Source organism: Cololabis saira, chromosome 14, assembly GCF_033807715.1.
Source record: "Cololabis saira isolate AMF1-May2022 chromosome 14, fColSai1.1, whole genome shotgun sequence".
In the NCBI taxonomy this organism is placed as follows: Eukaryota; Metazoa; Chordata; class Actinopteri; order Beloniformes; family Belonidae; genus Cololabis; species Cololabis saira.
The window spans coordinates 23,921,593-23,946,956 of NC_084600.1; the positions used below are offsets into that span (position 1 = coordinate 23,921,593).

General features: G+C 39.3%; 2 protein-coding genes across 2 annotated transcripts in view; both read right to left on the reverse strand.

Annotated features, from left to right (window-relative positions):
- Positions 1 to 636: 636 nt before the first annotated feature.
- Positions 637 to 9,087, reverse strand: acat1 (acetyl-CoA acetyltransferase 1). Its single transcript, XM_061740214.1, has 12 exons — positions 8,966 to 9,087; positions 6,062 to 6,109; positions 5,861 to 5,978; positions 5,625 to 5,720; positions 5,390 to 5,490; positions 3,591 to 3,734; positions 3,359 to 3,509; positions 3,189 to 3,284; positions 2,098 to 2,211; positions 1,889 to 1,953; positions 1,588 to 1,745; positions 637 to 1,033 (listed from the first exon to the last, which is right to left on the reverse strand). Exons 1-12 carry the CDS (start codon positions 9,014 to 9,016, stop codon positions 913 to 915), a joined length of 1,263 nt encoding a protein of 420 aa, XP_061596198.1. The 5' UTR covers positions 9,017 to 9,087; the 3' UTR covers positions 637 to 912.
- A 6,455-nt stretch (positions 9,088 to 15,542) lies between these two features.
- The window catches only part of LOC133459348 (uncharacterized), a 49,938-nt gene continuing 40,116 nt past the window's right edge, over positions 15,543 to 25,364 (reverse strand). Inside the window, exons 28-37 of the mRNA XM_061739237.1 lie at positions 21,928 to 22,045; positions 20,669 to 20,916; positions 19,443 to 19,591; positions 19,239 to 19,364; positions 18,666 to 18,827; positions 18,408 to 18,549; positions 17,796 to 17,926; positions 17,554 to 17,713; positions 17,353 to 17,456; positions 15,543 to 17,268 (exon numbers count right to left, since the gene is read on the reverse strand). Coding sequence (XP_061595221.1) covers positions 17,168 to 17,268; positions 17,353 to 17,456; positions 17,554 to 17,713; positions 17,796 to 17,926; positions 18,408 to 18,549; positions 18,666 to 18,827; positions 19,239 to 19,364; positions 19,443 to 19,591; positions 20,669 to 20,916; positions 21,928 to 22,045 — 1,441 coding nt within the window. The 3' untranslated portion in view covers positions 15,543 to 17,167. The remainder of the gene's footprint in view (positions 17,269 to 17,352; positions 17,457 to 17,553; positions 17,714 to 17,795; positions 17,927 to 18,407; positions 18,550 to 18,665; positions 18,828 to 19,238; positions 19,365 to 19,442; positions 19,592 to 20,668; positions 20,917 to 21,927; positions 22,046 to 25,364) is intronic.

Below are 25,364 nucleotides of genomic sequence, written 5' to 3' on the forward strand. Positions count from 1 at the left end.
CTTTTTTGTTTCTCTCTCTGCTTCACTATAGTCATCACCATTTTTCTTTAAGTTTGCAGTCACGCCAGACAAACATGCTCTCAAGTATATCACCATTTATTTCACAACTAATTTCAGTTAAAATGGGGCGGCAGTGGCTCAGGCGGTAGAGAGGGTCGTCCAAAATTGAAGGTTTGAACCCCAGTCCCCCCCAGTCATCTGTCGTTGTGTCCTTGGGCGAGACACCTCACCGTCCTTGCCTCCAGTGAGGGCATCGCTGGTGTGTGAATGTGTATGAACGTTCCGGTCGGAGAGCTGGTTAGGCGGAGATCGGCTGCCAGTCTTCCGTCAGTCTGCCCCAGGGCAGCTGTGGCTACACATGTAGTTTACCATCATGAGGTGTGAATGGATAATGGAACCATTGTGAGCACTTTGAGTGTCCAGAAAAGCACGATATAAATGTAATCCATTAGTAAAAATATGTTCAAACATGTGTACCATAAAAGGCATCTCTGGCATGCTTTGGTCTCTCCTGCAATAGCAGCAACGGAAATTAAAACAAGCTAAATGTCGCCATCTAGTGGACAATAATCGAACTGTATCACCCACACCAAAATAAGTTTCACCTTTAACCCACACCGACAGGTGACAAGACAGTTTTCATGAAAAACTATTTATTCAACCACATCAAGTTAAATATTAATATTTTTTTCTATCAAAGAAAGGAGTGTATGGTACACAGCATTCAAGTCAGAAAAGTTGAGGAGTTGCCTGAAAACAGGCTGGAGAGTTAAGGACCGCTGGCAGAAGTGGCAACATTCATTCGCTATAGTTATGAGTGTACAGAAGTCTTAACTATTTAGAACAGAGTCTGTCACAGCAAAATGTAACAAAGAGTGCATCAGAGAACAAGTGTGCTTCTCTCTGCTTTGCTTAAAACTTCTGGATCAGGATAGAGGAGGCTCCACCGCCTCCGTTGCAGATGCCTGCCAGCCCGTACTGACCTGCCTTCAGGTTGTGAACCATGTGACCCACAATTCTCGCCCCAGACATCCTGAAAAAAGAAATATATTTCAACATAATTTTCTGAAAATATATTTTTTGTGAATTCTTCACATGTAGAGAAAAAACATTGTTTGGTTCAGAACCCAAAAGCTGAACAATTTGGTCGTCAGTTACCCAAAAATCAATTTCTTCACTTTAACAGACATGTGTGATTTCAATGACAATCCTTATATAATTAATTGACGTGATTTACAGAATGAATGTGTTGAAACTTCCTACTCTTCTGTCAAAAATGAAAACTCTTGTACGAGCCAAGAAAAAAAGTCCTGACCCTGTCACAGAAACCCAGTATGCATATTCATGACCACTTCAAAGACCTACAAAGCAGTCACATCTGGAAAATAATCAAACTAAGGTGAACTATCAAACGGCAGACCAACTATGTCCCCATAATTGTGATAGAAATGTGGAGTTCTGACAATGAACTGTATTTAATATAAACTATACATACAGTTTAATCCTATTATATCTTCAGAGTCTTAGCTCTGTCATTTTTGGTTCTCTATCCAGCTGTAAGACAATGTACAGATGTCTGCTGCTTACCCAATAGGGTGTCCCAGAGACACAGCCCCCCCGTTGACGTTGACCTTCGCAGGGTCAATATGGAGCATCTTGATGTTGGCCAGCACGACCACGCTGAAGGCCTCGTTGATCTCCCACATATCAATATCTTCCTTCTTCAAGCCCGCTGCACTCAGCACCTGACACACACACACACACACTCTTAGGACCTTGTGATAGACCTTCAGCCATATGCAGTTTTATGTAGCAGAGCTAAATAATTCTCAATCTTTGCATTAGAAGATGAGACAAAAATTCCACCTAACTACGCCCTCATCCCCACCTTTGGCACAGCATATGCAGGAGCGATGGGGAAATCAATGGGTGCAACCGCAGCATCAGCAAAAGCTGTGTGAGAGGGGAGAATAAAAAAAAGTCACAGTACTGAGAAAAACCCATAATTGATAATATGCAGTGTATTCTGACAAAGACAGGGAAAGGGGTATTTTGGCTAAATGTTACAAATAAGCAGTGGGTTTATGTGACGCTTACAGACAACCCTGGCCAGTGGAGTGACGTTGAGTCTCTTCGCAGCATCTGCTGTCATTAAAACGACAGCTGCAGCTCCGTCGTTCAGAGTGCTGGCGTTGGCCGCCGTCACCGTGCCTTCAGAGAGGACGGGGGTAAATTACAGTAAAGAAAGTAGCAGCAGCATCACATGATGGCTTTCTTAAATCAGTTACTAGTGTTTAGAATGCAGAGAAGAAGTTAATGATTTACAGAGAACTAAACACAGACATCTCATAAAACGTAGTGTATTTCTGCAAATGTAGAATCAAATCACTTTTAAACAGAAACAAGGACAGAAAAACTGAACTATTGCATTTCTTGTAGGGGTGTGCAAACAAGGGTACCTCACGATTCGATTTCGATTATTGGAGCTTCGATTCTTCGATTCTTCGATTATAACGATTGTCGATTCGATTATTGGTGCCACGATTCTTCGATTATTGTGATTTTTAATGCTTTTTTCCATACAAGATTGATTTTGTCTTCATCTGTGGCTACATTTGTAAATAAATAGCCAATCAATTAACTCAGTTCCTCTAACAACACTCATTAAGTAAATAACAAGGTTGTTTGAACATTTGACATGTATTTTTCAAAGACACAAAATAATGTATTTTATGACTATGTAAACATTTGCTCTTTGACTTACTTAACTTTGACCAGGGAAAGCTGCACTTGCATGAGAGCGCCCTCTATTGGCGGAAAACACTGAAAACGGTCAAGCCCTGGATTTAATAAGTTCATTAATTCAAGTAAACAAGATATGTACTTCCATCAAATGTATTTAGTGTAAACATATCTGCCATATTTTAAGTGAATAATAAGAAATGTGCATTCTTGAAAATGAAATGATTCCACAGCTTATTCAGTCTGGAATCTGGATAGGATAAAAAAAAAAAAAAAATTTTTTTTTTTTTACTGGACCATAATCGATTACAAATCGTCAGATGACGCATCGCGATGCATCGACACATCGATGAATTGCACCCACCTCTAATTTCTTGCATTCTGTTTTGATTCACACACAAAAAAAAGGGGTTATGAAGTTACTCGTGAGTTCATTGTCTCTTTACCGTTCTCTTTCTGGAAGACGGCCTTCAGTTTCGGGACTTTGCTGAAGTCGACCCGCCTCCACTCCTCATCCTCAGACACCACAACATCAGGTTTGCCTTCAAAACAAACACCAGTGATGCAGTCACATGGTCAGTTGCCATTAAAACAGGACACTTGGAGCTCCTCGTACCTCTCTGGGGAATGGAAACGGGTACGATCTCCTTGGCCAGCAGGCCGGCCTCGAACGCTGCTTTGCTGCGGGTGTATGAGCTGATGGCGTAGGCATCCTGCTCTTCTCTGCTGATACTGCAGGTCTTTGCAGTGTTCTCTGCACAGTTGCCCTGTCAAAGACAAAAACAAAGTATGAGGTGTAACATGCAAGAAATTGTAATTAATATTCTACACACAAAGTTGATATTCACCATGTGGAATTTGTTGTAGACATCAGTGAGTCCATCCTTGACGATGAGGTCTTCCATCTTCACTCCTCCATAGGATGGGGTGTCTCTGGTCATCACATAAGGAACGTTGGACATGCTCTCCATGCCTCCTGCCACCATTACATCCTAAAAGAAAAGACACTTGGTGTAAACAGCCACATTTTCCAAGTTAGAAGGAAAAAAAGAAAAGTAATCTCAGCTCCGGAGATGTCCAGGAGCTGATTTCAGAAAGCAGGTTCCGGTAAACTGAGCATGTTGAGCCTAAAACGAGGTAAACTCTGGGTTTTCCGGTTCAGATAGCGAGGCCGTTTGACCCTGAGAAGGAACATTAACTCAAGCCATTTCCAGAAACTCAGATAACCTATACTCAGAGCCTGTTACCAAGGTAACGTACTCTGGACATAACTTGATTGAGAGAAGGTTTTGTTCCCCAAACCCAGAATTGTTTCTCTGTCTCTTCATCAAGCAATAAAGTTATAACAAACATGTGGGGATGTCTGAACAACATCACGCCCTTTCTTGAGAAAAGTATGGAGCTAGAACATTCTCATAATTCACAAATGCACACGCCGATCTACAAATGCACAGAACAATTCACACGTGCGTAGAACAAGATACACAAATTTATTTTTGATGCACAAAAAAATATAACCTGATTTACAAACAAAGTTTTTTTGTCTGTGAGCTGCGCTGGATTTGCGTGACTTTTGAGACTCCCCTGACGTGACTCGATCCACAAATACTTTTTTTTTTTTTTAAAACACGGAAGGATCTGCAACCAATCAGATATCTTTCTTTGTTTCAGCTAATGAAATGAGCGCACCGCACGTGGGGGACGAAACCCAATCAGATTAAAGGGGCGGATACACCTGCTGTTTGAACTGCGTTCGCGTCATTCGCTTAGAAAAGTGATTCAATATTTCGAGTTGGTGGAGTAAAGATAAATAACAAGACAGCAACACAGGATGGAGAGGAGATCACTGCTCTACTTTTCTTGTGATCTCGGTAAAGAAAAGAGGTTAGAATGGAGATGTGTGTGTCAGGGAAGTATATTAAGTATCTCAATAAAAGCATTACAGTTCAGCTATTTAGACATGTCATCTGTCTTTGCAGCAGAAATATCACCCACTATACTGAACACCAAATACTTTGGGTTGTTGGTTTTGTTTTAAACTATGTATTTATTTTCTTAGATGATTTTTCTTCACAAATGGGATGTGCATTCATGTGCTGTGCAGTTTCTCCCGCATTAACCCTCTTCCCTTCACCGCTGCAGACATGTTACTCTTAAAACACAAAGATGTGCTCAGATTCCCTTTATACTGTAATTGAAGCTCTTATTCTAAGGACGAAAGGTCAGATAATCTCTTCTGTTTACTTAGCGTTGCCATGGTAGTTATGGAGATCCACTGATGATGTCTCTTGTTATCGTAGTGGTGCATGTGCTTAACTCAGTTTGTTGAATCTCCTTCCTGAATCAGACCTCAGCGTCGAGGGATCAGTTTGTGTGATGTTTTCACAACAATATCACTATTTGTATCATAAACAATGTTCATGATGACGGTGTGAAACCTTCTCTTAAGACTACACGTGGAGTGTGGCGTCTAGAGAGGAGGAAAAATGTCTCTGTAATTTCTCAAAATGTGTGTTTAGTCACCAGACATCATCTAATCATCTCAAATCTTAAGTGTCACAGAGAGAGATGTTACATGTGGGAAGAATCTGCTCTCCTCGTTTTTAATTACTTGAGGCCTGAGTAATTAAAAACTAATTAGCATTACCTGATGTCCACACATTAGACTCTGAGCTGCCAGCATGATGGACTTCATCCCAGAAGCACACACTTTGTTGACGGTTGTTGCTGGAGTGCTGAGGGTCAAACCTGGTAGTGCGATCAAAAAGGTACAAAAAGTTTATTAAAGGAAACAAAACAAAACTGCAATGATATGACGTGTTTTACTACTTTAGAGCTTTTCAGTGACTGTAACATGGGTAAAATGCAACACATGTCCATACCTGCTCCAAGCAAGGCCTGCCGCGTGGGAGCCTGTCCTTCTCCTGCCTGAAGCACGTTGCCCATGTAAACTTCCTTCACCTCCTCAGGACTAATTCCTAAACTCAAATATTGATTTAAGGACAAAACCCATCAGGTCTTAGCTTATCCATGTTTGCACACATCACCTGACAGTAGTGACCTGCTGATATCAGACCAAACTCAGGAAAACACATGAGAAGTGTCGGTCTGAACACACCTGCTCTCTCGATGGCTCCTTTGATGGCGATGGAGCCCAGTTTGGTTGCTGGAACGGCTGCCAGGCTGCTTCTGAAGGAGCCCATTGGCGTGCGGACTGCACTGACAATGACGACTTCCTGCAAGCACGACCAAACTTTAATCCTAATGCGTAAACATCCTGACTATGATGACAGTCTGCACTTCCAGCTGGTGTACTTACATTAAGTGAAGGGCGAGATGTGTAGGTTCTTGAAAGGCACTTGTGAGCCTACAATGGCAGGCGAAAAATTGGAAAAAAAAAAAGGATAATGTAAACTGATGTGTCTTTCAGCTGCAGAAATTCTTACTGACGTCTGTCAAAGCTCGAGTTGTAACAAGCTCTGGGACAGTTTTCAAAAAAGTGAATCATGGTATTAGATTGGGCTAAAAGCATACCCTTTTTTTTCTTGTGTAAAAAAAACAACCAAACTTTTAAGGATCATAACATAACAAAAACAGTTTAAAAATGCATATTATATTAGCAGGTCATAAAATTAAACATAATGTACCTTAGATGAAGAACATCATTACAATTTACACTGCATCCTTGTTTATTTAATGAAACTGTGACAAAAATGCAAAAACACACACACACCAGGTCAACAGTGTGCCTTGTTGCTCATTTAATACTAAAAACTGGTGAGGACCAAATGATGTTTATGTCCCGATGTGTACAACCCCACTGAAATGGGATTTAAAAAGTTCTTAATTCATGACTGTTAATATTAGTTATGTTTATTGTGGAGGAAAGGACAATGCTCAGACTTTCGATATGTTCAAGTCAAAGTTAAAAACAGTTTTATTTTCCTTGCCTTTAAATTCAGAGTGGAGTACATGCAGACAGATATAAGACTGTACTGCTATTTTGATTGTATTGTTTCTTAAATGCTTTTAATTATATTTTCCTACTTTTAAATTATTTTTGTTTTATTGTTGTCCGATTGATTGTTAAGCATTTTGGTCGACCTTGTTGTTTTTAAAAGAGCTATAATTAATACATTTGACCTTGAGACAATAGCAGCGACTTAAAGGTAAAGGAAACTTAAAAAAAAACAACTACTTTTGGGGTTTTTAATGTTGATGGCAAATTCGAAGGCGGTGAAGTTAGTTTTAGGTTGGACATTCGAAGGACATTCACGACGGAGCCGAAACGGTTTCTATTAGGGACCATCAACAAATGACCGACAGTGAAATAAAATACAATTTATTTTCAATATCTTTCATACCAACTGTTCAATTCACATCAAAACTAAACCAAATTACTGTACTAAAGGAGTTTAATAAACACACTTCTTTATATCATATTTAAAGTCTTTTAATCTGGTGATTTTTGTTTTGAGGAAAAAAAAATCTTGTAGTTTTCCTGTTGTTTTTATTTTTAAATACATTGTACAAACTGTGATATCAGGACTCCAAATCTATCCCGAATTATGGCACCCAAATACCAACATGATACACACTTCTTTATTTTGCATTTATAAACGATATATATATATATATATATATATATATATATATATATATACACACACATTTTATATCCAAAAAGTCACTGCTTGCATTGGTAGTCGTTTTTCCCCCCAAATATTTGTCAAACCACGTGACCTAAAGACTCCAAATCTATCCGGATTGTGATCAAATACCAATATGAGACACACCTCTTAACTTTGCATTTGTACATTTTAATATACATTTTTATGTGTATAAATGCAAAATAAAGAGAGGTCCCATGTTGCTATTTGAGTGCAACAATTTGGGATAGATTTGGGATAGAAAACTTGAAAAAAAAATTAAATGTGTACAGTGACTTCAGATATTTAAAAAAAATGATATAAGACATATAAATGCATTATGAGTGCCATAATTTTGAATAGATTTGGAGTCCTTAGATCGCATTTTTGTAAAGGCTATTGAAAAGAAGGAAAAACCTAATGTCGTTTTCCTGGACTTTTTCTCATAAAATACTAAATTGTAAAAAAATGACTCGTTAAACATGATGTGAAGAAGTGTGTTTATTAAAATCCTTTGGTATAATAATTTGGTTTAGTTTTGAAGTGAATTTGGACAGATGGTAGGAAGGACATTGAAAATCTTCAAACCTTATTGTTTATATATAAAGCACATCATAATCTCCCAAGATGTTCTCAGAGGCCGTTCCAAATCCAAAAGAGTAAATATAAACTAAGGCACACAGGTATGTTTAAAACGGCATGGGGAAGAACCAAAAGTAAAGAAAACTGTGTTTCCGTGAAAGGTGTGCAATTGTGGAATTGCTGTGATAAGGATTTAAGAATGTGTACCTCAATTTATGTTTTCAAAAAAATGTTTAAATATAAAACGATAAACAGTTATAAAGAAATGTGTTAATTATGTTGGTATAGCCTATTATAGATTAACATGAAAATAGCACCACTATATACCCCTTTTTGCATTATTGGTTTTACTATTTTTATATAATATAATGCAATGACAGTTTCTCTTTGTTTTCTTTTTATATATTTTTTTTCTTATTTGTGTATTATCATCCACCGAATGATATACACTGCACAGGATAGGCTATAATAAGCCCTTGGCTTCAGCCTACTCCTTTTTCGGACATTTCTATTTACCTGTTATTTTATTTGTGAAACGAACATGTAAATGTTTCAATGTATTCTGTCCGAAATAAACCATTCATTCATTCATAAAATTAAAACGTGCTTTATTTCTTTGTCGGAAATTTATTGACGGTCCCTAAAGGCAGTTTCTCTCCTTTGCTAGTGAATGTCGAACAACCAACCTATAATTAACTTCACCGCTGCTTTTGTTGGGGTTTTGTTGTTAACGGCAAGGTTGTGCTACGTGACCTGGAAAAACATAGCGAGTTTTTAAATGTATTAGTATATGAAGCAAGCTTCACCACAGCAAACAGTTCCAGCTGCTCAGCTTTCTGGCTGTTTTCAGGTTGTTGCACGAGTTTAGTCAAGGACGCTGCAGAGACAGAGCAGTTAGCAGAGCCTGGCCCGGGGACCGCAGCAAAAAGGACTGGTTTATCAAACAATGTATCTCATACACCGAAACGTTTAATTTATACACTATCACTTACCAGGCGTTTACAGATTTGAGCGTGCATAGTTAAACGTCCACAGGATGACATTTTGGACTGGACGACGGGGCTCACGGCCACACTAGCTTCTCCTTCAAGCAGCTGGTGAATCCAGCAGCCAATCACAGGGAAGGGTTATTGTGACGTCACCATTAACCGAGCATTATGGTTGTTGTAGTTTCATCTATTAAACCTGGCAGCGCCACAAAAAAAGTTAGGAAAATCAATCTACACTTGCTTCTCCATTGTTATTCGGTTCAGGATTTTGCTCCCATTATCACTGAGTGAGAGGTAGAGAAAAGTTATTTATTTTTTCAAACTTCAAATATGATTACAATCTTTTTAAATGCAAATTCCCTTATAGGCTAGTGACAAACTGTCAAAAAGGGCTTTAGTTTTCGAGATACCCCTACCGGGGGTAGAACAAAACCTAACAATGTTTTTCCTCATCTCTAAGGTGTCCCATATATGAAATGGATTCTTAGGTTAAAATATTTTACTGCAAACATTGTTAAATTGATACATATTGTTATGCATCCCAAACCTAAAAAAGAACCAAAATACAGTCTGGCCGTATGGGAGTTAAGATATATAAACTCATGTAGATTAATAACAGAAGCTCTGACAGCTTTGAAACTTGGCATAATTGTGGTCAGGAAGTTGCTTTACCTATTAGAAAAACCTGGATGTGAATATATTGATGTGTGTTACATATAAAGACCTTTGAACACTTTTCCAAAATAAGCGGACATGCAAAAAAAGAATATCTATGCAGAATGTTCTCATTTACTTTTTAGTTGCCTGGCCAGGAATTGTCATAGAAACACATATCATGGCTTGTTGGAAAGACGGGGTTGTGCTGAATCCAGTGATACCAAATATGTAAAGATACCATGCATAGGCAATGTGGTACATCAATAAATGTATGAGGTGTCCCAAATTAAAGAAAGTGAAAGATTGAAATAATCAAGCCTCCACAGCTGACCAATTCAATATTGCTGCAAACTAAGCAGGTAACTTGCAGATATATATATGATGCATTAAATTAATTATACACTCATATGACACCTTTTTATCCATACTTGAGATAACACTTTAATTATGGATACATGTACTGTCATATATGATGGAATATGTGGTTATGCTGAATCCAGTAATACCAAATATGTAAATAGCATGCATAATCATCAATCACTAAATATAAAACTGTCCCAAATAAAGGAATATGTTGCATTAAATAGCAATGCAACATATTCTGTACTGTACTGTACTACACTGTACTGTACTGTGTGACATCACCGGGGGATGAGTCTAGCTAAGACTTACGGCTCAGCAATAACACACACAGGAGACAAGGTGACAGGATTGTAGTTTGGCCTTGATGATCATTTTAATAAAACTAATAAAACTAATTATATATAATTAATAAAACTAAACTTCACACAGTACAAATAAAATTACTGTCTCAAATTAAACAAATGTTCATCAAACAAAACACTCTGAGGAGGAATGAGCCCTCTCCTCACGCTGAACTCCCCAGCTCTTTGGCTGGTGTTTTTCATGGGCTGCTTTTGGTAGCCATCACTGTCACTCATCCACATTATCATCAGTGACAAAGTGGGTCTTATTTGGGCAGTCTTGGAAAGAGCAAGAGCAAAACTCAGTGCAAGTCAAGCCCACTGAAAGACACTGGCATTTGCTGGTATTATTGCAGTTTCCATCTTTACACTACAGGTGGGTGATGTCTCAAACCTCTTTAGGTGCTGGTGCATTCTGGCACATGACGGGTTCAATGGACCCATCTTGTCTGAGCCTCCATTCTCTACCAACTGGGTTCCAGAGACGAGGCTTGGCCAGGTGGTTGTTACGCCACACTGCTGTTTGATATAAGGCTCTTAATACATGTTGCTGGAAGGCATCTTCTGTTGGGGGTAGATTTGCTGCTGAAGAATCTGTGGTAGATGCCAGTATGTACCTCAGCTCATCTAGGTTGGTGCAAGGACGGCCATTCTCCTTTTTTCTTTTGGCCATACAGTAGGAGGGCATACTTTCTTGCCAAAGGCAAAGCTTCCTCTAGGCTTCCAGACAGTCCAAACTTGGCCATTTCCTTTAATTCAGTCAGATGGGTCTTCAGTCTTGTGAAGGCAGTGGTCTTTCCAATTCTGTACAAGCTGCTTGTGGTATCACACAACCTCCTGGTCAATGTAAAGATATGTCAAGCAGTCAACACCTGATTTGCTAACCCTCTTGACCTCCTCACCATTTTCAAAGCCACCTACCAATATGACTGTGTTCTCTGAAAAGATTATCTGTTGCCCAGTACGAGTGATGTAATTGCTGACAAATCTACATAGAGCAGCCTTGTTCCCACTGATCCTCAGGTATGTGAAACACTAAGGGCCTGATTTACTAAGATCCTAAATAAAGAGTACTAAATTGCGTGTGCACTGAAAAAGTTTGCACGTGCTGTTGTTGTGTGTTTTGCGGGTGATCAACTAAGAATGCTTGCGCAATTGATAACAGGCGCAAACCGCAGTATTTAAATGAGGTGTTGCGTGTCTTACGGTTTGCGCCATGGAGAGTTTGGATGGAAAGCAGGATATTTGCAAACGCAAAATGAAATTAGACGAGTTGGAGTTAGAGATATTAGTGGTGTTGTGCCGTATTCAGCACTCCTGCCGTGAAAAGCACCCCCTCGTCGACATATATTACCCACAGATCTCTTATTCACGAGTAAATGTAAAAAAGGACTAAATGCTCATGTTTCATTTACTACAAATGACAACGTACACACAATGACAAAAATTATATTCTCATTCCGTGTCACGTTCTGTTTAGCGTCCAGTTTTGTGTTAATGATTCATGTTTAAATGCGCTCATGGATTCCACAATAGTCATACTTTCCCACAATCACAGTCACACAACAAAAATCGGGTAAATGGTTATTGATGTAATTAATTAATAGCCTGCTTACTGTGTTGTCTTCCATAATATTTGTGTAAATATATTATATAAACTCCTAAGTATGTGTTTGTGTGAGTGTGTATGAGGGGGTGCTTTTCACGGCAGGGGGGCTGAATACGGCACAACAGCACAATAACAGCAGCCATCGGTGCGTAATGCTGGGCAGATTAGCACCTTCCTTTCGAACGTATTAAATACAGACGCAATCACAATCCCCGCAAAAACTTTCAGGCTTGGTAAATCTCATTGCGCGTGGTAAATGAACCTATTTGCATTTTCCCCTCCCAGTATTTAGGATTTCTGGGGGGTACGCCCCATATTGATTATTCATCAGGGCAAAAGTACTAAATGAATAGCGTGTGCTATTTTGCTCATTTGAGAGGCGCAGTCCTCTTTGCACGCTGTTAGTAGATCAGCTTGCACATTGGTTTGCGGGTGATGTCAAGTTTGCACACGTTTTTACGCACGCAAACCTTTAGTAAATCCGGCCCTAAAACAACACAGCTGATTCCTTCCTTTCCCATTAACATTGTGATCTTATTCCAGATACACTCACCCACGTCATTGAATTTCTGAAAGCCTGAATCATGGAGACTCTGCAGAAGAGCCATACCATTGATGAGATATCCTGAAGGTTCTTTAACACTGGGCAGTTGTTGCGTCTCTCCAACAACTGACTCCAGTTTCTTAGTAAGGTCAGCTTTTGTTGTCTTCCTCATGCTTCCATCATCATAAAACAAAGAGGGTGGGACAGCAGCGAGTTCATGAGACATCACAGTCTCCATGGACACCTCTCTTTGGAGACAGCGAGTAACCCTCGAAAGAGCACATCTGAATCCATGTGAATCTGTCTAGATACACTAACTCCTGCTGATGTTTTCATATCCTTGAAGGTTGCAAACTGGTGCCTTTTCTCTGGATACATGAAGACAATGATGTAGATAGCTATAGCTGGATCCACCAAGTAGCCTAACTAGCTAGCTAGCTCACTACAGACTACAACACTTTAATCAAAGATCACACTCAGGGGAGTTAAGTAAGCAGTACAGGCTTTACTGCCCTCTGCTAGTTTAGAGAAAAGACATAATTATTTTCCATTATGCAGTAATGACTTGACCAAAAATAAATTCAAGTGGATTTAAATATTTTAATAAAGGTGTTCTATTTCAATTTAACCTAAGTCTACTGGATATTTGTTTCCATAATGAAATATACAATTTTTTTATGTATCATAAATAAAGAGTAGTGCTTACCTCAGGTGACTTATGTTGCAGTAACATTGAATTGGTCCGCATTCTCACCATTGATTATGGGCTTGGGACTGGACACTGAATATGTCAATGTTTCGGTATTCTTTCATTTTGGACACTTCATACATTTATTGATGTACCACATTGCCTATGCATGGTATCTTTACATATTTGGTATCACTGGATTCAGCACAACCCCATCTTTCCAACAAGCCATGATATGTGTTTCTATGATAATTCCTGGCCAGGCAACTATAATGTAAATGAGAACATTCTGCATAGATATTCTTTTTTTGCATTAGCTAGACTCATCCCCCGGTGATGTCACACAGTACAGTACAGTGTAGTACAGTACAGTACAGAATATGTTGCATTGCTATTTAATGCAACATATTCCTTTATTTGGGACAGTTTTATATTTAGTGATTGATGATTATGCATGCTATTTACATATTTGGTATTGCTGGATTCAGCATAACCACATATTCCATCATATATGACAGTACATGTATCCATAATTAAAGTGTTATCTCAAGTATGGATAAAAAGGTGTCATATGAGTGTATAATTAATTTAATGCATCATATATATATCTGCAAGTTACCTGCTTAGTTTGCAGCAATATTGAATTGGTCAGCTGTGGAGGCTTGATTATTTCAATCTTTCACTTTCTTTAATTTGGGACACCTCATACATTTATTGATGTACCACATTGCCTATGCATGGTATCTTTACATATTTGGTATCACTGGATTCAGCACAACCCCGTCTTTCCAACAAGCCATGATATGTGTTTCTATGACAATTCCTGGCCAGGCAACTAAAAAGTAAATGAGAACATTCTGCATAGATATTCTTTTTTTGCATGTCCGCTTATTTTGGAAAAGTGTTCAAAGGTCTTTATATGTAACACACATCAATATATTCACATCCAGGTTTTTCTAATAGGTAAAGTAACTTCCTGACCACAATTATGCCAAGTTTCAAAGCTGTCAGAGCTTCTGTTATTAATCTACATGAGTTTATATATCTTAACTCCCATACGGCCAGACTGTATTTTGGTTCTTTTTTAGGTTTGGGATGCATAACAATATGTATCAATTTAACAATGTTTGCAGTAAAATATTTTAACCTAAGAATCCATTTCATATATGGGACACCTTAGAGATGAGGAAAAACATTGTTAGGTTTTGTTCTACCCCCGGTAGGGGTATGTCAAATTTTTTGGGGCATTGTCACTAGCCTATTAGAAGTTTACAGTGTTTCAGCTTTGTTTTCCTGAGATGCAAGAAGGACATTTTGGACAACCATCAAGAGTCTGCTAAAATGTTTCAGGTTATATTTAACCATGAACTATGTGAGAACCTGTTCAATTTGACCTTGATTCATATATTTTGGGTCCTCTATCCATCCACAAGAGAACTTACTTTTTAACATGTGATTTTGAAAGCATCAACCTATTTTTGTAAAAACCCATTTCAGATCATACTGCTAAGATGAATAGCATCTTTGATCTATTTTAAAATGCAGCTAAAAATGCATATTTTTAAACATGCTTTTGCTTAGTTTTTATATTTAACGATTTGTCCTGTGTTTTATTGTGAAGCACTTTGGGATTTTTATCTTGAAATGTGCTATATACTGTAAATAACATTTTACATACTTACTTGTTTCATCTTTCTCCACGTGTTGGGAGTCAAATTAGATCCAAATGAACAGTGTTCCATTAGCAAGCCAGAAACCCAGCAGCATTTTTTCACTGCCCAGAGTAGCATTAATAGCAAAAACAAGCAGATGAAAATACATTACCTGTTGTCATTTTTTTATTACATGCAAACAGTATAGCAATATATTCTCTGACAGAAATTGGGCAAAGAACTGGATTGCTTACAATATTTACAAGTGGGGCAGCCATGTCGGGTTTTGAAGTCAGGTGACGTAAAGTTCCTCTGACATTTGGAGTCAGAAATCCATCTTTATGGGGAAATCTAAAAATGATGGCCACGCCATGCATATGAAATGATTATTGCTACAATAATAAGATGTTTTGTCAGCACTTAAATCAGTGTAACACACATCACATAAAGAATATATATTTTACTGTGTTTTTATTTATTTCCGTGTTTTCACGACCATACGGCGCACCGTACGAAAAGGCGCAGTCTCAGTTATGTGTGCCATTACTGTATTTAACACACACATACGGCTCACCGTACAAAAAGGTGCAGTCTACACAGACATATGGCGCACCGCCTTACAACAACACATACACAAGCATACAAGTGTGCGTATTTAAAAATAGAGCGGGAGCAAAACTGAGTTTGATTGTGCTTTATTTAAGTCTTTATTACACAGTACTAACATTTTGTAAATCACCAATGAATAATCAAAAATTAAAACAAGCGTCATTAATCAAACCCATCGAAGTCCTCAGCCTCCGTTTCTGAATTAAACAGCTGCGCTAAATCAAATATGCCAGTTCCACTTTCTTCGCTGTCAGAGTCACTTTCCGTGCCGTGCGGCCCGTCGTAATTGATGCTTTTGCAAAAGTTCGAACAACAATGCCAGCAGACACGTTAGCCCACGCATCTACAATCCATCCGCAAACTGTGGCGTAACTTGCCCGGCGCTGCCTTCCACTCTTTGTGAAACTTTGGTCTCCATCCATCGCTCCCACGCTGCTCGCAGCCTCACTTTGAACAGCCGGTTCACACCGATGTCCAGCGGTTGGAGTTCCTTTGTCAGACCTCCCGGAATAACAGCAAGTGCAGCGTTCATTTGTTTCACTTCTTTTTTCACATCGGCTGTGAGATGGGCACGCATAGAGTCACAGATCAACAATGATGGTGATGCGTGGAAAAAATCACCTGGTCGCCTTACATACACCTGCTTCAGCCACTCTTTCATCATCTCTTCATCCATCCAGCCTTTTTCATTTGCCTTAATAATAACACACACAGGGCGCACTACGCTATTGGGCCCGCCGCACACAATAACACCCATAATGGTCAGGGCGGCACTGAACCTGTTGATTCATTTAAAAAAGGTTGTATCTTAATTCAAGTCAGTGATTTTCAACCACCGTGCCCTGCCATGCTAGTGTGCTGTGGGAGATCAAGTGTACCACGAAAAATACTCCTACTCACTGACTCCTGCATGTGCCTCAAGTTTAGTGCTGAGCAGAGTAATGACATTTGATCTATTTCAATATGAGCCAATAGTGCATAAAATACTGCAAGAGCTGGGGGTAAAAAAAACAAAACATGAATCTTTTGGAAATGGTGATCTGCAGGATTTTTTTATCCTACAAAAAGTTCCATCCCTCTAAAAAGGTTGAGAAACACTGATGCAAGAAACATAGTCAGGTATGATAAAGTAATTAAGCTTGTTACCAAATTAAAATGTATAAATATTGTGAAACTAGAACACTATGGTGTTTACTTATACAATTTCAAACAATTCAAACAATTGTAATCTACAGCATATATATAAAAGTTATTCTAACGAATCTAAGAGAATTTCCTTTGGTCTCCTTTGAGAGGCAAATGGCAAAATTATATTTACTACTGCTGCATGACGTGTATATTGCTGTGTGTATGACACTAGAACACGATGGGTAAAGTGTCCCCTTTTTACAATAGAATAAAAGGAAAAGAGCACATTTTAGCATTTACATGGATGTTACTTGGACAGTGGCCACCCAACTAAACAATTTAAAGACCGGTCCAAGGTTTTAAACTGCACTCTAAACTGCTGTAACCATCCGATTGAATCTGAGTGCATCTGCTTGAAGCGCTGCTGTGAAAGACCCCACCCATAACCCACAGGACCCAAAGCATCTATTATGAACATCTCGGTACCAGACGTTCCAAGACATGTTCAGATGTTCTTCATCCACACTCTGACCCGTCAGAGCTCTTTTAGAGGCACAGGAAGGACCTACGCTGTGAGTATAGGTCCGCAAACATACTTTTGTCATTTATTTTCTTTAGCAATCCATCCACGCGTAGTTCCACAGACTATGCAGCGCTCGTCTGCGTGGGTAGGAGTACTCTGTCTGTCTGGATCCATATGAAAAGTACAGATAGCCTATAAAGGACAGATGTCACATTGATTTGTCAAACAGAAGCATGATTGAACTGCTGATGGACTAACCTTTGACTTAGCCCTCACCTCTGTTCTCAAAAGCAGCATCCACTCTGTAACCAATCCCAGGGAATTCTCTGTGAATGAATTTTGGGTACCCACCATCCATTCTGCCCCTTCTTTCATCATAGCTATAAGGATGATATTAGGAGATATAGTAATCACAGTGAAATGTCTATTTTTATATCTGTTTTCAGTCTGTATATTCAATGTGTCTGTATAACGCACCTCCAGACTTTGTAGTTGATGAAGAAGAGGGTTCTGTGTGTACGTGACACATGAACAGCAGCATCTACCTTGATGACTGATGGAGGGAAACCGAGGTGACTGAGAGGCCTTGGATAACCAGGCAGGACAGTGTTACCTCTCAGTTTCCAGTAACGGTTCCCTGTGATACATCAGAGTTACTGTAAGTTTCTTATAGGTTTATGAAAAAGTGTTTTTGATTATGGACAAAGCTAAGTTCTTACCTTCAAAGAAAATCACAGCATTCTGGCTCTTATACTCATAGGCTGCATCGACTTTGCTGATTCCAGGCCAGAAAGACTGAATTTTGTACGTACTGATGCCATCCCAGGAGCTTCTCCTCCTCCAGAAATGTCTTACAAAGAAAAAAATGCAATAAGTGGTTAAAAAACAGAAAATAAATATTGCTCATGTTTAACTTTCCTTTGTTATTTAATAATACGATAAATATGGTGGCACAGTGGCTTCGTGGTTAGCACTGCTGCCTCACACCAAGTAGGTTCCTGGTTTGAATACTGGTAAGGGTTTTTCTGTGTGGAGTGTGCATGTTCTCCCTGTCCTTGTGTTGGTTTTATCCAGGTACTTATGCTCCCTCACACAGTCCAGACTTAGGTCAGGTTACCTGGGATCATAAAGTGTGCATAGGCCTGAATGTGAGAGCATGTGGTTGTTTGTCTGTGGTCCTGTGAGGGACTGGCAACCTGTCTTGGGTTTACCCCTGCCTTTTACCAGAAGAGAGCTGGGATAGGCTCAGGCAGACCTCTGTAACCCTGAATTATAATAAGTAAATGGAGGGGTGGATGGATGTGTTAAATAAAATAGTGCAAAAGACACACCCGTCTTTGAAGAAATAAAGAGTTCCTCTAATCGAGGTCACAGCATCAAAGATCAGGTTCCTGCTGCACCTCTCAGGTATGGGTTCAGGTCGGGGCCTTTCGGTTGGCTGTGGATTTAGGTCAGGTTTAGTTGCTCTGACGCCTTCAAGAGACAAAAACAGAAATGCCAGGAGAGCCTAGTCATTGGAGTTTTTCACTGCATCTATTTCTGAAATCCAACAGTAACGTTATCAGGGCCTTCAGTGGTAAAGTTCTCACCATAAAGAGCTTGCACTCCCTCTCTATCGTCATCCGGAAGCTGGTACCCTGCTGTGTTCACATACTTGTAGGTGGGATGCATTAGAGCCGTCTGGACCTGTGAGTGACCTAAGCCCAGTGCGTGGCCAAACTCATGGGCTGCTACCAAAAACAGGTTGGCTCCTGCATGGACCGGGGGATAAAGTGAGTTTGGGTGCACAACCAGGTAATACAGTAACATTACGTTAAGAACTTGTTTTTAATTAACTCTTATAATTTCTTAAAGACTAAAATTCCCCCATGTTCATAAAAAAAGATTTTTCATTAAATAATCACTTCATGCCAAGGCTCATAGTTGTGTAACCCTGGTTTGAGGCAGATGTGGCCTATGTGGTGATGTTGTACTGATAGCTACCAGGTGGTGCCTCCAAAACACTGCCAACTCAGTCAGAGTCACCTCCAGCAATAAGTGATAGTGTATTTTGTTAAAAATCCACTCATTTTTTAAAATCAAAGTCATGTATTTAATATAGTTACATCACTGAAAGATATTACAAAGATATTTCACTTCTCACTGGATGAAGTATTTCCTACCTGTGGAAGTGAGAGTCCAGTTTTCATCTTCATCAAAGTGTGTGTCTCCTCCATGGCCTTCTCCGGGGGAAAATGCATGTGCCAAGACGCCATTCTCTCCATCAAATGGAGCAAAATCCCCATGTTCTGTTTTTGAAAGTCAGAGAGTTAGCTGAACGCTAGAGCCCACACACACGTACACTTACAGTTGAAGAGCAGCGTCACCTCCAGTCTTGAACAGAATCATGATGTCAGCTGTGCCACTCTCAATCTGTTTGAAATCCAGAGGAATGACGTCACTGTAGAGTTTGAAAGCGTTGGCCACGGTGGCATCTACCTCGCTTCGACTCAAATCTGGTGTATAATCTGTTATCCTGTCGCAGGATGAGAGTGCAAAGGGTTTACAAATATTCCAACAACTGCTGTGTTGTGTTTTACATTTAATTATAATAAAGTTATAGTCATGTGCAGAAATGTGTAACCTGTGTACAATTAAACTAATCTATTGTTATCATAGGTGGTAATGGGTTTGTGTTAGGCAAGTACAGCCTCAGATGAGCAACAATTTGTACCTCAGAGGCATTATTTTATTTTATGTTTTAACAAAGGAGTAATTTGAAGAACCCCCATGTTTCATAACTAGTAGATCTGCTTTTAACAGCAATGACTTGAAGTAGTTTCTGGTAGGATGTCACCAGACTCTCCCACTAGTGTGGATACATTATGGCTCAGACTTTTTTTGTAATGTTGCTTCAGTTCATTTATTTTTTTGTATATAATTTGTTCATCTACAACTCTCTTAAGGTCCTACGCAGCAATTCATAAACCTTTCATTGGCGTTTTTCCAGCCATGCTGATGTGGATTTGCCCTGGACCGTTGTCCTGTAATGTGGCTAAATCTTGACCAAGGTTTAGCTGGTTGACAAATTTATTCAGATTTGTCTCCAGAGTACAATGATGTACAGAGGAGTTGGAATCAATGACTGCCAGGTGCCCAGGTCCTATGACTGCAAAACTAGCCGAATTCAGCACCCACCCCCCAACCGCAGCCGTGCTTGATAGTCGGCAAGAGGTGTTTGCACTCAAATGTTGTGTCTGGTTTCTGCCAAACATGACATTTAAGGCTTTACAATTCCACTTAAGATTTTATCCAAGAAAATGTGTGATTTGTTCAGATGTAGTTTTACAAATCACAAATTTGTTGAGAAATCTGAATTAAAATGTGTCCTAAACCAAAACTAGCTGTCCATCACCTCATGACGACATACAGTACCATCCTTGCAGCTTTTATTACAACATAACTGTGAATATCTGTCTCACTGACGCTTCGCTGCATTCATATAGTGTCAGAAATGCCTCAGCGGTAGTCTGTCCTGCATGATGCAGGGAACACTATATAGTGAGTGACTGAGTGAGAGAACAAGTGATCAGCCGGATCAGCCGTGTGTAACCTGTATGTCACGACAGTCTTGTCCCATTTCGGTCTCCCGTCAAAGTGACCGTATCTAGTCACATCTGTGAAACCACAGCGGGGGCGAGCCATCACGTCCAGGGTGTTGGAGTCCAACTGTCCCGTCACTTCCAGCCCAAAAAACTCCTGCATGTTTCTCAGAGTGTCTTCAAAGGAGTCCAGAGAGCTTCGCTGGATGGAGGTGGGAGCACTGACCCCCACTTCAGAGAAAAACTGAGACAGGTAGTTCTGGACACAGGAGACAAGTTCAAACCTGGATTTGATTTGACACATGAGTAATTTAGCTGTTTCTCTTTAATTGCAAAAGATTGATAAGACAAATGTTTACTTTCAGTATACAGTAGTGGTTTTTACACTCCTTCCCACTGAGGACATTGGGGGTCAATGTGGGGTGTATTGTCCTGCCCACAGACACTTGAATGCCTAAACCACCGTTGCCCCTCAAGCTATGCACATCGAACAAAATAGCAGCATTGTTTATCTTCTTTATGAAAACGGTATGAAGCAGTTCACACGTTATCGGCTCATGTGCTTCTGACATAAATATTCAACCGTTCTTCCTTTTGTTGCCTCTCGAATTCGGGAACGTGGACAGTTTTAGACAAGTTCGTTGTTACACCACAGGTATCGACATATCTGAATCTGGGCTCCGGGATCCCCTTAGTAAGTAATAAAATCCCCCTACAGTGTACATGTTATTTGAACTGCTTTCCTTGCAATCAGTCTTTTCAATGTAAGGCCAGCATATACAAGAACAAATCTTCAGGATTTCAAGAATATTCCATATTTTATTTTGAAAAATGCAATTGAATGTTAAGGCTTAGAAAAATATGTCATCTGTTCCATTAACCCTTTACAGACATATCAAGAGAGATTATTTAAGATGTCCCTTAGTTAGTTTCGACCACAGTCTCAGCTGTTTAGCGCAGCCCTGCCAGGCAAACCTCCACACTAGCTACTGATGTTACGCACAGGAGGATACCTTTAGTAATTTACTAATATTATAGACTAATAGTATATACAATATACTGATAACATGTAATATTAGTATATATATTATGTTGCATGCTTTTTGAAGCAAAACTGAACTTTATAAAGCTGATTCGAATGATAGTAGAGCTATAACTCCAAATAGGAAAAGACATGTTAGATTATGTCTATTATAAGTAGGGAAAGTCATAATGTTTATTGCTCCTTAAATATATGCAGCTAAAAAGCATAAACAATATCCATATTTACCTGGGCCTTTGAGAGGTCCTCTTGGCTGGGGGAAGTAGTGGGAAAAGCTCCACAGCGTGTGATAATCACCAGCATCACTGCTGTTTTGACAGCCAGCACAGAGTCCATTATTCGTTTTCTCAAAAAAAGTTTACGTACTTCATTTATCAGATGCTCAGCTAAGGAACTACAGTGATCTTGTTGGTCGTTTCCTGAAGATGTTTTGATTGTGAGGAATAAAACATTCCTGTAAGTGTTTGAACAGGCCCGTTTAGATCAGCGGGAAAGACTGAGAGGGCTCATGGGTGGTGTCAGAGCCATGATGAAATAAATCCTGCCACATATATGGGCATACGGACATATTTCAATAGGCATCTAATAGACATTGTTTAAAGGGAAATGGAAAAAAAGTCAACAGATTTAACATCTGTAGAAAAGGCTGAGCTCATATACATTTTACCTATGTTGCTTTTTCTCTTCACATATTACAATTCTGCTAAATAGCTTTCTCCGCTTCATTTATGCAGATTATACTGCAGCAAATCTCACTGGGGCGGTGCTGTGGGCTGGCAAGCTGTCCGATGCACACAGTCTCCCACTTAGTGATCGCTGGGAACGGCTCCATCAGGCCCTCATCGCCCTGAGTTTAGATTTTAGATTTTAGATGGAAGCATATCATTTGTTTCATTATTTGGCAACGCTCACCTGTGGAGTGAAATTAAGTACTTGTTTATTTTCTGAAATTCTTGTATTAATTATCTGGGTGTTGGATGTGACCCAGAACAAAGATGCATGACTGGGCAATGCAACATTCCTGTAAGTGTTTGAACAGGCTCGTTTGAACGATGGGAGACATAACTGAAGTGGGGAGGGGCTGAGTGGGTCAGGGCTGGGAGCTAAGGGGTGAAATGAAGGCTATAGTGGCTGGAACTGAGGGGTTTTGTACAGATCGGTGAAGTACAACAACATTGCAATAGCAAGGAGGAGCCTTGACAACTGGTCAGGAGGATCAGTCATCACTTGCTGCCATTCAAGGATGGGCCCCGATAACCTGACCAAAAGGGCAGCCAACCTTAGATGGGAGATCATCACAAAGTGGAAACCTTTAGCCTCTGGGATGCCTGAGCAATACTAGGAGACAAAGTACTAAGGGTATCTTTTAAATGTACGGCCCTGAGCAACAGCAACATCAACAGGGAGGTGAATAGTTTGCGGGAATACGCAGAATGCAAATAAAGAATGCACGGTTCGTTACACTTAGATGAACACAGGTAACCAACATAGTTATTATTTTTTTTAATTTAAAGTTCATTGTTTTATAAATACATCAGAGCGTGCCACAAACACAGTCGCTCTGTGGGACAAATGATCGGCGGACTGGAGCTGATGTCATCAGACAGTGCCAAGTCTTCATTGGCTGTTTCGACTCCTAACTTCCACTTCGATCCAGCTGGTTCATCCGCAGTGGAAACCAGATCCCTGCCCATCAGCTTCAGGCCTCAAGTGCTCTTCCTGCCTTTTATGTCAAAGTCAAGAAGACATTCTTTCTATTTCTTCTACAATCCTCCGCACTGCTCTTCCACTTTTTACCATTAACCCCAGCACAGAGTAGAGTCTTTTATCCTCCTTATCACCAAATTCTGTGAAAGAATAAGGAAAACAAATTCTGGACCCTGTTAAACCTTCAGAGTTATCGTTTCTATCTTCATTGACCTTTAGTGTCAACGCTACAAAAATGCCTTTTTCCATCGACAAAACCAGCAGTTTTTAAGAAGATTTATCCCATACACATCTCTTTTATAATGTTTACTGTCGTCTAAGAGAACAAGTGTCTATATTTCAGGTGCAGATGGCCACAGTGTCGTTTGAATGACCTGTCAGTTCCTGTCTTTCATCTAAGCAGCTTCCGATGCAGCATGTTGACTATCCTGTTGCGCTTCAGATAAAATAAACTTTGTTAATCTTGAGCTCAATGATGTATATTTTTTTAACGATCTGTAACTTTACTCTGTGCAATTTATAAAAATTGCTTCTACTTGGAAACACTTTCTGCCTAGTAGGATGACCAGCTATCCTTCTCTAGCCGGTTTGGCTCTGTCACGCAGTTATGTCAATTTGCATTGTACAGCATGAGGAAAATCAGACCATACCTAACTAACTATGCTACCCAGGTCCTTGGTTACAGGCCATGGTTATCAGCTAACTCAACTACTGTAATGCCCTCCTGGCTGGTCCTTGGGCTTGTTTTCTGATTGTCTTTCCAGCATCACCAATCAATCCATCTTTATCTATATAACACTTTCAAACAACCACTGTTGACCAAAGTGCTTTACAGATAAATTAAAAATGAAAACATGGACTACAAAAATATTCATAAAACACGTAGAGACTTAGAACAATAAAAACCTTCCAGAAAAGAAATCCCATGAGAATGAAATAAAAGAATAAAATAAATAAATATATATAAAAAATGCTATTATGAGCCAAATGCCAATCAGAAACAATACAATACCAATCATCCTTGGTTGCCAATGAACCTTTTGTGGATATTATTGGTTATCCAGGATATACTTATTTAATACAACTGAAGATGCCACAAACGGAGTCTCTCCCTGGAGCAACTGTAGTCATTTGACTTCAGCTGATGTCGCCTGATGGTGCGAAACCTTCACTGGGGATTCTGACACGTATCCACAACACGGTCTATTTAGTGGATCAGCAGTTGCCAAATCACGGCCCATTAGTTCCAGGACTTTGGTGCTCCTCCTTCCTTTATGCCAAAGTTAACAAGACGCTCTTTCTATTTCTCCAATTTCATGCACATTTTTCTGCTCTATTACTTTGCCAATGTTAATGTTTATATATGTACTTTTTTTATTTCAAGCCTGCAAATTTTATATTTTATAAAACGAAAAGATGTTGAACATATGAATTTCAAATAGTTATTGTGAGCAGATGGTTGTCATAATAGCTTAGTACTAAAATATTTTAAATATTTTTTATTGAGAGGAGCAAGTGAGGAGTATGCCATTTTTATATGTACTGGATGCATTTAAGTATGAAAACCTGCCAAGTAAAACAATCTTTAAGGGTGCAGTTTATGAATCAGACAGGAGAGGGAAGAAGACGCACTGTTGACAAGATGCACTGGCAACATATCTGTAGCTTCACCCTGTTCTCCTTTCTGCTAAATACTATTAATATGTGATTTACAAAATGTTTATCATTTAATGGAGAGTACTAAATCCTTTTGCCCTGACATAACATAACTATTTATTGTGCTTACTTACATACATATCTCTTAATTCCCTCATAGGTTTATTGTATATTTAAAAAAATATCATATAGTTGGATGTTCATCCTTTTTGTACAGGGTATATTGTATATTTTGCTTTTCTTAAATCTTTTGACTGGTGTAACAAGGAAATGTCGGGGGATTAATACACTCTAATCTAATA

What these genes read in the sequence shown, in the direction of transcription:
- acat1 (XM_061740214.1), bottom strand. Translation starts at nt 9,016, where the DNA reads ATGTCATCCTGTGGACGTTTAACTATGCACGCTCAAATCTGTAAACGC. An exon ending in CATCTCGCCCTTCACTTAAT is followed by an intron (nt 5,979 to 6,061) that starts GTAAGTACACCA and finishes TCGTGCTTGCAG; the next exon opens with GAAGTCGTCATTGTCAGTGC. An exon ending in CTGCATATGCTGTGCCAAAG is followed by an intron (nt 1,746 to 1,888) that starts GTGGGGATGAGG and finishes TGTGTGTGTCAG; the next exon opens with GTGCTGAGTGCAGCGGGCTT.